Source organism: Myxocyprinus asiaticus, chromosome 33, assembly GCF_019703515.2.
Source record: "Myxocyprinus asiaticus isolate MX2 ecotype Aquarium Trade chromosome 33, UBuf_Myxa_2, whole genome shotgun sequence".
Classification (NCBI taxonomy): domain Eukaryota; kingdom Metazoa; phylum Chordata; class Actinopteri; order Cypriniformes; family Catostomidae; genus Myxocyprinus; species Myxocyprinus asiaticus.
In genome coordinates this window covers 25,873,541-25,885,333 of record NC_059376.1, presented here as the reverse complement: position 1 = coordinate 25,885,333, position 11,793 = coordinate 25,873,541, and the positions used below count along the sequence as shown (strand labels likewise).

The window sequence follows — 11,793 nt, the reverse complement described above, 5'->3', positions numbered from 1 at the left end:
AAGCTCATCTCCCCACCCCACCCCAGATCCAGTTCCACCAAAAAAACCTTTGAGCATGCATGTGCCTGCCACATAAAGCTACAACACTCTCCTTGCAGTTACATTCTCCCTTCCCTCTTGGGCCACAAGGGGGCCCCTATAACTGTCTAATTGAGCCATAACAGTTGCCTGAGTCTTACTTTTAGATGTATGTATGTTTAAAAATAACAACAAAAGTAAAAAAAAAAAAAAAAAGACAGAAAAAAAATTATCTTGTGTTTCAGGGCCCCCTGGTGGCTCAGGGACCCTAAGCGACCATTTAAACTGCTTATAGCTAGAAACGGCCCTGCGTATAGAACTATAAAGTAGAAGATTCTCAGTAGAATTCAAATGGGTCATATACGTTTTGTGGTCTCCGCTGGCCGTCGAGATGTTGAGTGAAGCCCGACTGAATCACGCAAGTTTCACTCTGCGCTGTCCCAGAGCTCTGGCTATCTTATCACTGGAGCATGCTGATGTGCGCTGCGGCAGTTTGTGCGAAAGCACGCTTCATTTGCCCCGCACAGATGTTAGTGCTTCTAAAGCACTGAACACGAGAAGAATACAATTTAAATTTGCTTTGGCTGCGGCCACCTGACAAAGTAGCTAGTAAAGGTGATGGAGTTACCCGCCACTGTCGATTTCTACCCGCATTTGGCAGGTGGCCAGATGTTAATGTCATGAACCGTTCAGTGTACTGAAGCATCTCCTCCATAAACATCCATTAAAAAAAAACAGCCTCTTGTCTCCTTGCCAGTTTACCGCCCATAGAATGTCTTTGGGACCACTGCATTATGCATTTTGTTGCTAACCTTAAAGACTCTCCTTGGTAGAAGTGCTTTGAAGGGACCTTCTCTACTACGAACTACATTTCCCAGCAGACTTAGCTCCACGCTGCCGTAAACAACACGCCCATTTGCAAAGCTGGACGGTGACGTTTGCAAATCTGATGTTTGTGCTTTATGGCTGTTAACTGGCCTGGGAGCGCCACACACTCAAACAACAAAATACAAGGGGAACTTCGTGGAAATGTCGACATTAGGACATTAAAAGGAGAACCATCGGGTTTTATTCGGGTTCACGCTCACTGGCTTTAAACCCGACACCTGGAGGCCTGTTTTGAAAGGAAATCCCCGGACTGAACTGCGACTCCAGGCCGGTCTGAGAGGACATGACACGACACCACACCAGGGCGCAAGCTGCTTATATCTCTCCTTCCTTCGCTTGTTTTACCCGTAAAACAAACGGCAAGTGCCTGAACTAAGCCCAAAAGACTTTTAGAAAGTATGACACTAGCAAACTAACATGGAAAATGTGTAAAAACAGATCGAGGAGTTAAGGTTTTTGGAGTGTTAGCAGACGGTAGTTGGTGCTGATAAGCAGGTGGAGTAGTTCAGGTGACCCTGGTAGAGACTCACAAGTGATGAATTATGTCTTAAAACTCAAAAAGGAAAAGTTGTAAGGGCAAATAATCATAGTGATGTTTTGTCAGCGAGGCAAAGTTACTTTTTCAGCAACAAAGCCATCATTTTGTTTTTATTGAAAAATCGAACAAAATTGATAGTATTCTAAAGCATTTTGTATATAAGACCAAATCATATGTATTATTTTATATTTTGGGGGCAGGTTTCTGAAACTGAAAAATACATCATTGACTTGTTTCTTGAGTGAGGGAAAGTTCTAGTTATTTCATCATAAGTGTTGCAATCACCTGTAAGATCGGCTTGAGGTAATATTGTTTCATTCCTCTCAACAATCTTCATCAAAGGCACCCTCCCATCATTTGAAGTTGCCCAGAATGTTGCAGAAACTCTGTTGATGAGGTCACTCCACTGTTGGTTGCTGATGTCTGGGTCTGATCTCATGGTTGTGTCCCCTCGGCCCTGTTGACGCCAACTGCTGCTTTCTTGGGGTTGTTACTTCCAGAACGTTTACGACTGAGGACTTGAATCCATCAGGATGAACCGTTACCTGCCTGTGGCACGGCAGCACTTCTTGAGTGCACTCACAAGCACAAGTGTGGTGGTTAAGTCCATCTGTGCCATAGTGATTCTATTGTACCTGCTCTCCTGGGCTGCTAACACCCCTTACCTGCTTGGTGTCACACCTGGCTTCCTTTTCCCGCCAAACTTCTGGATTTGGACGCTTCTGACCCATGCAGTGGTAGAGCAGCATCTTTTTGGCATGGCAGTGAACATTGGTACAGTCATGGTTGCCGGGCGGCTATTGGAGCCACTATGGGGTGCGTTGGAGCTGCTAATCTTCTTCACTGTGGTAAATGTAGCAGCTGGCCTCCTCTCTGGACTCTCCTACCTTCTCACCTATGCGGCAACCTTTGACTTGGACTACCTGTTTGCTGTGAGGGTGTATGGTGCACCTGCATTTCTCGGAGGAGTTCTTGTAGCACTGAAGCAGACTGCAGGTGATACCACAGTGCTTCGAGTGCCACAAGTACGCTTGAAAGCTGCACCAGCGCTAACTCTGCTAGCAATAGCCGTCCTGCGGCTAGCAGGGCTGCTGGACACTTCAGCGCCACTAGCGGCATGTGGCTACGGAGCTCTTTCTGGGTGGGTTTACTTGCGCTTCTACCAGAGGCACTCTAGGGGGCGTGGAGACATGTCAGACCACTTTGCCTTCGCCTCCTTCTTCCCTGAGGCATTGCAACCAGCTGTTGGGTTTGCAGCGGGGCTTGTGCATACTGCATTGGTGAAGATAAAAGTTTGTCGTAAGATGGTGAAGCGCTATGATGTTGGGGCTCCTTCTTCAATTACAATTAGCCTACCAGGCACAGACCCACAAGATGCAGAGAGGCGGAGGTGAGTGTTTTCACAAAGGCTGAAAGTTTATAGAGTTAACAGAAACTTGAAGTAGATCAGTCTGGGTGCGCTCAGTTATAATATATCCATATTTATCCACACCTTGATTGGCTGTTGATTTACTTGTATTTGCCTACAGGCAACTGGCATTGAAAGCTCTTAACGAGCGTCTGAAACGTGTGGAAGACCAGTCGGCTTGGCCAAGCATGGAAGATGAGGAGGATGATGAAGATGAAGAGGTTCGGACAGACACTCCTTTCCTTTCATCCCGTGAGACTTTGCCACCAGCACCCACTTCTCAAAATTCCACGGGACAACAGGAGTCCAGCATCATAAGCTTTGAAGATGCACCGACACATTCCTAACCCACACACATACTGTAAACCTTTTGTCTTGCAGTTAAATTTATCTTTACAATCACAAATGCTACTGGAGCTGTGACACACACACACACATTATCCTGGTAATGTTTTACACACCTAAATGAGGAGTTGCCACTAAAAGAACACATTATCCAAAAAAATAAATAAAAGGGAAATGAAATAAACAACATTTTACAAGGAGATCCACCCTCAGTTTTTTAGCTGTACAAAAAAGAACCCCTTGAATAGCCTGAAACATAATATCTGCAGCGCTCCAGTACTTTTGCTTTGTAAAAACAAGAATATCTTCTCTCACTATGGCCTCTTGTGTAAGGTTTCTGGGATGTATCTTTTCTGAATAAATGCTCAAATGGTTGGTGGGATTATTTATTTTTTTATTTGAAACTGACTCTACAAAATGCTTATGGTTAACTCTGTTGCCGCCTCTTATGTTTTGTTTGGTTAAGACCTTGCGTCTGGATAAGGTAAAAATCCTGGTGTTGACTGAGCAGAAGATGGGATAAACAACAACTTTATTTTGCTGTTTACTGATATAACTGCATCAGAAGAACTCGTGGAAATTCAAGGGCTGGATTTCCAAAGGCGAAGTATGTTTATGCAAATTGTGGGACTTTTCAAAGAACACATGATCAAAGGTTGTGTTTAATTGATCAGGGTATGGCCCTGCGATTCCTGTTTTGTGTCAAGATGTGGAGGCAGAGAGAAAGGAGAGAGTCGAATAGTCATTTAAAAAATATTTTTGTTAAGAAGTTTGAAATGATAATAGCAATACAGAATCCGATTCCCCTGTTGTACCCTTTTCCTCATCTGTACTTGATCTGTCTATAAGTGTTGGATTTGATAAGAGTGTTGCACTCTAAATTCTAAACTTGCATAATGGACCTGTTTTTATAAAACACAGATTGTCTACACAGTGTGATTTGAGTTTCATTTAATGCAGATTATGACTTAAGCCCAGCGATTTCTCTTGAGAAATTTGGTTGTGTTTTGTTTTTTTGAGTAGGGTTGCTCGATTTTGTCAAAAAAAAAAATTTTTTTTAATTTTTTTTCTTTGGGGTTTTTACAAGCATTTGTTAAACTGTTTTGTTTTGGTTCCTAGGTGTCAGCTTTGATGTTTCTCTCTCCCTCTCATTTTCTGATTCAGGTTTCAGCCTACTTTTCTGATCTTTCTCTCTCCATCTGTGGGGGTGTCAAACTCAGTTCCTGGAGGGCCACAGCCCTGCAGAGTTTAGCTCCAGCCTTGTACTAACATGCCTCCTTGTTATCTTCAAGCGCTCCTGAAGACCTTAATTAGCTGCTTCAGGTGTGTTTAATTAGGGTTAGAGCTAAACTCTGCTGGACTGTGGCTCTCCAGGAACTGAGTTTGACACCTGAGGCCGGTTGCACCAGCTGTGCGTTAGTTTAAACTTAACCTAGTTGTGGCGTAAATGGGCACTAAGTCACAATTTACGCTCTACTATATATTTGAGCGTTGCACCATTAAACTTAGGTAGAACGTAACCCTACATATAAACTAAATATATACGGAAGCCTCTGACCAGGAGTAACTGATGGAATTAAAAAGCAGACTCAATTAATGACATCAATGAGCTCATGTTTTGCGTGACAGCCATCAATCCATTCAACATACAGTATGATGTTGACATTTACGAGAGAGGGAGAGAGAAATTTTGGATAAAAGCGTCTGCCAAATGAATAAATGTAAATGAATAAATGTCTTCAGCGTGAAACCGATCTAACGGTGCAGTTTTCAGGGTGTGTCGCCCGGTGTCAAGTTTCAACACATTCCAAATATATATATATATAGGATATTAAAATTAATAAATGTCTGTTTTTCCAGCCTGTTGTATTAGTATTTATTTATCACCACTCATTTATTTTAGATACAGTTCCTATAATATTATTATTTACACAGGGTAAATATACTATTTACTTCTGTGTATAAATATGAAGGCTGTTCATTGGATAAATACAGGTAAACGTCATATTATGCGACTACGCATTACTTTACGGAGAGCTTATGACCTACTAGTTAAGTCTTGCCTTAAGAACAAGTGGTGCAACCAAATTAAGCTCTGACTTAGTTATAGGGTGACCATACGTCCTCTTTCTCCCGGACATGTCCTCTTTCTCGGACCTTAAAAAAGCGTCCGGCCGGGATTTCTAAATTTGCGAAAATGTTCGGGATTTGGCTTTAGTTGGATTATGATGTGCATCTGGTCTAATACTTCACTGTGTGCGCGCGCATATTTGCATTGCTTTAACCCCTCTTTGTAAGTCCCGCCTTCTCGCACACCAATTGGTCGGTTATAAGAGGCTTGCAGCAACTGTTGGCCAAATTCCTGCCTGTCAATCTCTCCGCGAATGTGCGAAGCGCTGTCGTGTTCAGCATCAAACAGTTGCTTGACAGTAACAGCAAATGTCAGCTGAGTGGAAACAATGCCCAAAGTAAAGTGCAAATTTACAGAAGATTTGCACAACTATTGCCCGTGCTTTCGTCCAGGTCGAGATCCGTGGGTAGCAGAAAATGTAAAGCTGGCACTTATGTGTCAGTTGCTAATAAAGGTGCAAGTGATTTAGAAGCACACATTAGCTCTGCGAAGCATAAAGGGTCAGCAAAAGGTGAAAGTTCATCAGGTAAATTAACGGACTAATATTTGCGACCAGGTAAAATTATCACATTGCTTCATTTTCCATGGCCATTCAAAATAATAGTAATAGTAAATGAAGGTACACTCATGGCATCAAATATTTTATTTTAGTACAATTTTTTATTTATTTATATATATATATATATATTTATGTTATGCTAATAGAGTGTCTTTTTCACTGTATTAAAGTTTGCATTCATAGTAACACTGTTTTGAACCCTATAATTTCCCTACCCCAGTGAGGAAAAAAAAAAGGTGTCCTCTTTTTGGAAAACCAGAATATGGTCACCCTACTTAGTTTCAAACTAACTAGTAGTTACTAAGCCCTTAGTGTGACCTTTACGTCCTAACTTACGTGAGAACTTACGCACAGCTGATGCAACTGGCCCCTGTGGACTAAATGAAGGGCACATCTGTCCCAGAGCACCTTGGTTTTAAGCAAATGATCAGTGTTTTCTTAATGTTAATCATTATTAATTAGCATTTCCTTTTTTTAGCAAGAAGTGAGTACAAGGATTACCCATGGGGTTATTATACAACCTTGTAATGAATTAAGCAATATCATTAATGCTCTGCTCTGTCCTTCCTGCAGTTTAGTGTCAGCTGGTCTCCCCCCCCCCCCCCCCTCTCTCTCTCTCTCTCTCTCTCTCTCTCTCTCACACACACACACACACACACACACACACACACACACACATACACACACTCTCTCTACTGTATATAAAGTATAATAAAAAAAAAGATGCAAGGATAAAAGACACATGTCCTAAAACTGCAGTGTGAATCTGCAAATCAAATCTTTTTCAATTAAATTCTGCCTTAAAGGGATAGTTCACCCAAAAATGAAAATTATCTCATCATTTACTCACGCTCATGCTATTCCAGATGTGTATGACTTTCTTCTGCAGAACACATATTGTGATTTTTTGGAAGAATATCCCTGTAGGTCCATACAATGCAAGTGAATGGGTGCCAAACTTCTGATGCTCCAAAAAACAAATAAAGGCATCATAAAAGTAATTCATACTCCAGTGTTTTAATCCATATTTTCAGAAGTGATATGATAGGTGTGGGTGAGAAACAGGTCGATATTAAAGTCCTTTTTTGCTTGAAATTCTTCTCCCTGCCCAATAGGGGGTAGTATGCATGAAGAATATGAATGATCAAAAACACAAGAAGAAGAATGTAAAAGTTATCTGTTTCTCACCCACACCTATTATATGACTTCTGAAGATATTGAATTAACCACTGGAGTCTTATGGATTACTTTTATGCTGAATCACTTGCATTGTATGGCCAAAAGAGCTGAGAAATTCTTCTAAAACTCTTCATTTGTGTGCTGCAGAAAAAGCAAGCCATACATATCCGGGATGGCATAAGGGTGAGTAAATAATGAGAGAATTTTCATTTTGGGGTAAACTATTTCCATGACATTCCCATGGTCATGGAAAACCTTAAACAATATAAGGTTTAAAATAGCTATATATTTTTTCAGACCTGAAATTCGTGGAAATTAATACATTCTTTAAAAAAGTAATAGAAATGTATATTCTGAATATAAATGTTAGTAGTTTTATACAGCTCTATTTTCCTCAACTAGAAAATGCTCTTTGTGAGTCTAATAATTAAAAAAAAAATGTTTATCCATTCATTACAAACAACTGGAAAAGTAATAGAAATACATTAGTCAAAAGGTGTGGGATCCTTGATTTAGGGTTTCTTTTCTTCAAAATTGTAATGAACAAAGACTGAGGCTCTGCATGTTGTTTAAGTTGAGTTCTTCTGTACTTTAAAGCTTTACTGTGTTACTTTATAAATGGGAGCTGGGAAAGTAGTAGAACAAACCACAATTTAATCCTTATATCCATACTACAAATAAAGAGACATATCCACCAGCCCGAAAAAGTAAACTGGAGTCTGGTGCTTTTGTGTCTGGATGAGTCTGTTTTTGTATAGAACAGTCTGTACCTAAATTTAATTAGTCGAAAACTCAAACTGTAAAAAAAAAAAAAGAAACCTCACCGGTTGTAACAGGTGCAGTGGCGTCTCAGGGTCATTATTTAGAGTGGGGCACAAACAATCACTTAACAATCAATTATTTGACTGATCTTTGAAACATTGATGAATAATTCCAAATTCTGTTTGTCATTTTGACAGCTAAAAAAGAAACAAGAAAAGCAATTTAACCTAGTGCATCAGTTTTGACTTCACCCTTTGCCCCTCACATTCCCGCTATGCATGTGTCCTGTTTATTCCCTGGTATTAATATTTACTTTTACATTTATTCATTTAGCAGATGCTTTTATCCAAAGCGACCACTGGTTAAGTGCTCATGGAAAAGATGTGTTTTTAGTCGTTTCTTGAAGACAGAGAGTGAGTCAGCTTCACGCTTGGAATTGGGAAGGTCATTCCACCATCGTGGTATGATGAAGCTGAAAGTCCGGGAAAGTGTTTTGGTGCCTCTTTGTGTTGGTACAACAATGCGATGTTCCTTAGCCGACCGCAGGCTTCTAGTGGGCGCGTAGCTCTGCATAAATGATTTTAGGTATGCTGGAGCAGACCCAGTGACTGTTCTGTATGCCAGCATCAGGGCCTTGAATTTGATACATGCATCAACCGGCAGCCAGTGGTGAGAGACAAGGAGTGGTGTAACATGCGCTCTCTTTGGTTCATTAAAGACCAGACGTGCTGCTGCGTTCTGGATCATTTGCAGGAGTCTAATTGCACATGCAGGGAGGCCTGCAATGAGAGCATTACAGTAGTCCAGTCTAGTTATGACAAGTGACTGGACAAGCAGTTGTGTGGCATGTTCAGAGAGGAAGGGTCTTATCTTCCTGATATTGTAGAGTGTAAATCTACATGATCTTGCGGTCTTTGAGATGTGGTCTGTGAAATTTAGTCTGTTGTCGAAGGTTACCCCTAGATTTCTGACTATTTTGGAAGGCGGTACTTTAGTTGCACCCAGCTGCACAGTGATGTTGTGTTCAACAGCAGGGTTGGCTGGAAAGACAAGGAGTTCAATCTTGGCTCGGTTGAGTTGCAGGTGGTGTTCCTTCATCCAGGCCGAGATGTCTGCCAGGCAGGCTGAAATTCGATCAGTCACTGTGGTGTCGTTGGGCTGGAAAGACAAGTGGTTGCATGTCATCAGCATAACAGTTGTAAGAGAAACCATGTGCCTGAATGATGGGTCCCAGTGATGTTGTGTATATAGAGAAGAGAAGTGGCCCAAGCACTGATCCCTGAGGTACCCCAGTAAGTAGCTGATGTGGCTTGGATACCTCACCTCTCCAGGCTACCTTGAAGGACCTACCTGAGAGATAGGAATTAAACCAGCCAAGCACAGTTCCTGTGATGCCCAGCAAGGAGAGGGTAGAGAGTAAGATCTGATGGTTGACTGTGTCAAAGGCTGCAGAAAGGTCCAGCAGAATCAGGACGGATGATCTTGATTCAGCTTTTGCCTGTCTCAGTGACTCAGTGACAGACAGCAGGGCAGTCTCGGTGGAGTGTCCACTTTTGAAGCCTGACTGATTGTCATCCAGCAGCTTGTTCTGTGAGAGATAGGCAGAGATTTGATTGAAAACTGCCCTTTCAAGTGTTTTTGCCATGAATGGGATGAGAGAGACTGGTCTGTAGTGTTCTATTTGTGTGGAGATAAGTGTGGGTTTCTTCAGCAGCGGGGTTACTCGAGCCTGCTTAAATGTAGTGGGAAAAGTGCCTGTAAGTAGAGATGTGTTAATTATGTATGTGAGTGCAGGTAGGATGGACGGAGAGATGGCCTGGAGAAGGTGAGAAGGAATGGGGTCAAGGGAACAGGTGGCGGGGTGGTTGGAGAGGAGGAGTTTAGAGACCTCAGTGTCAGTCAGAGGAGAGAACATAGAGACAGAAGAGTTGCATACAGGGGACAGGTGTTTGACAGGGTGTGGTGCTGAGAATGTATTGCTGATGGTTGTAACCTTATTAGTAAAAATGTGGCGAAGACATCTGCTGTCAGTGATGTGTCAGGTGGTGGAGGGGGAGGGCAGAGAAGTGTGTTGAATGTTCTAAACAAGCTGTGAGTGTCTGTGGTGCTGTTGATCTCGTTCTGGTAATAGGAGGTTTTTGCAGATTTAACATTACCTGAAAAAGTTACAAGAAAAGACTGATATTTACCTAGATCTACTGGATCTTTAGATTTCCGCCATCTCCTCTCAGCTGCGTATTAGATGTGTATTAACTGGCACCATCATCATTTACACCTGGTAATATGTGTCTCTTTTGTGTTTGGATTTTGAGTAGAGGTTATCTGATTTCATGACTGCATACATCATTACTTCAGTGTGTTAATGTATGATAATAAAGCGCAAACTGCATAATAACGAAAAGAAAACAAAAAAGCAGCGCATCATTTCAGCCAATTATGCATGCATTTAATAAGCACAAACATCACGTTTAGAGCAGAATTGTCTATTATTTTAGTGGAGTAACTGTCAATTAAGCTTCACAGATGTGCTTCTCATGTTACACTTTATGTTCACATCAGGGACTATGAAGATCTGTGAACTTGTGCATGTGTGTATGCACTTTAACTGGCAAAGTTTATAAACATCGTTTTAGCACAGCGGTTGATTGACAGGTAGAAGTTTCACACTAGAACTCATTGGTTTCACCGAAGTCAAACAAGGGGAGTCAAAAAATCTTTCATAAAAGCCTATCTACTGTCATTTATGTGCCATTATAATACATACGACGCCCCTTAATGCCCTAGTACTTATAAAATGAAAACAAGTATGACTGATTGTGACAAGGAGGAGGGCGTGGCCTTGCCCATCCTTTAACAGTTACAGTGGTGCCGAAACCTGGGAGGGAGGAGGGATGCACTGTTGCGGAGTCCTCGCCGCTGCTGTCCACCAGAGGAGCAGGCGCAGCCATCTGCCTGGGGATGGAGGGGTCGCTGCCGTCCGCCAGATGTCGGAGGGCTCGCTGGGAGGAACGAGCTGTCATCAGGACCGGGCGACAGCGTGTCCGGGGACCAGCGGGCAAGTTTTTCTCCCTCTCTCCTCTCTCTCTCTCTCTCTCTGTGTCTCCCGCTCGCCCTCTCCCCACGCCTCCCCTCATCTCTCCCCCAGGTTACCAGAAGGCGGGGTGGACCACCGGCTGACAGAACGGCCGGAAGGGTAGCGTCTCCCCTCCAGAGATGGGGGGGGGCGGGCGTAGGTCAGTCCGGTTGGCACTCCAGCCTGAATCGGGCGGGGGAGGTGTGTGATGAGGAGGAGGGCGTGGCCGTGCCATGAGGGTGCATGGCCGGCGCTGAATCAGCTGATCAGCGGGTGAGCGAGATAAAGGGGGAGTAGCTCTGGTTCGAGAGAGAGACGCATGCGGCCGCGTTTTCTTTTTGTTTTGTTTGTTTTTTTTGTTTTTTTGGGGGGATTTTTCCCCTTTTTCTCCCAATTTGGAATGCCCAATTCCCAATGCGCTCTAAGTCCTCGTGGTCGCATAGTGATTCGCCTCAGTCCGGGTGGCGGAGGACGAATCCCAGTTGCCTCCGCGTCTGAGACAGTCAACCCACGCATCTTATCACGTGGCTTGTTGAGCGCGTTGCCACGGAGACATAGCGCGTGTGGAGGCTTCATGCCATCCACCACGGCAACCACGCTCAATTCACCACGCGCCCCACAGAGAACAAACCACATTATAGCGACCACGAGGAGGTTACCCCATGTGACTCTACCCTCCCTAGCAACCGGGCCAATTTGGTTGCTTACGAGACCTGGCGGCCGTGTTTTGTGAGTCTGTTGTGTGAGTGTCTTATGTTTTATGATGTTTTAAGTTGAGTTTTACCATTTAACTTTATGTTGACTGTTCAGCCGGTTCCTGCCTCCTCCTTGCCTATCCTTTAACTGTTATACTGTTAAAAATAGATCATGCATATCCACGTCAAAAAGCTCA

General features: G+C 42.9%; 1 protein-coding gene across 1 annotated transcript; it reads left to right on the top strand.

Annotated features, from left to right (window-relative positions):
• Positions 1-928: 928 nt before the first annotated feature.
• LOC127424401 (transmembrane protein 115-like) lies at positions 929-5,056 on the top strand. Its single transcript, XM_051669575.1, has 2 exons — positions 929-2,834; positions 2,974-5,056. The coding sequence occupies exons 1-2, from the start codon at positions 1,978-1,980 to the stop codon at positions 3,197-3,199; spliced, it is 1,083 nt and encodes a 360-aa protein (XP_051525535.1). The 5' UTR covers positions 929-1,977; the 3' UTR covers positions 3,200-5,056.
• The last annotated feature ends 6,737 nt before the right edge of the window (positions 5,057-11,793 follow it).

What these genes read in the sequence shown, in the direction of transcription:
- LOC127424401 (XM_051669575.1), top strand. Translation starts at nt 1,978, where the DNA reads ATGAACCGTTACCTGCCTGTGGCACGGCAGCACTTCTTGAGTGCACTC. An exon ending in CAAGATGCAGAGAGGCGGAG is followed by an intron (nt 2,835 to 2,973) that starts GTGAGTGTTTTC and finishes ATTTGCCTACAG; the next exon opens with GCAACTGGCATTGAAAGCTC.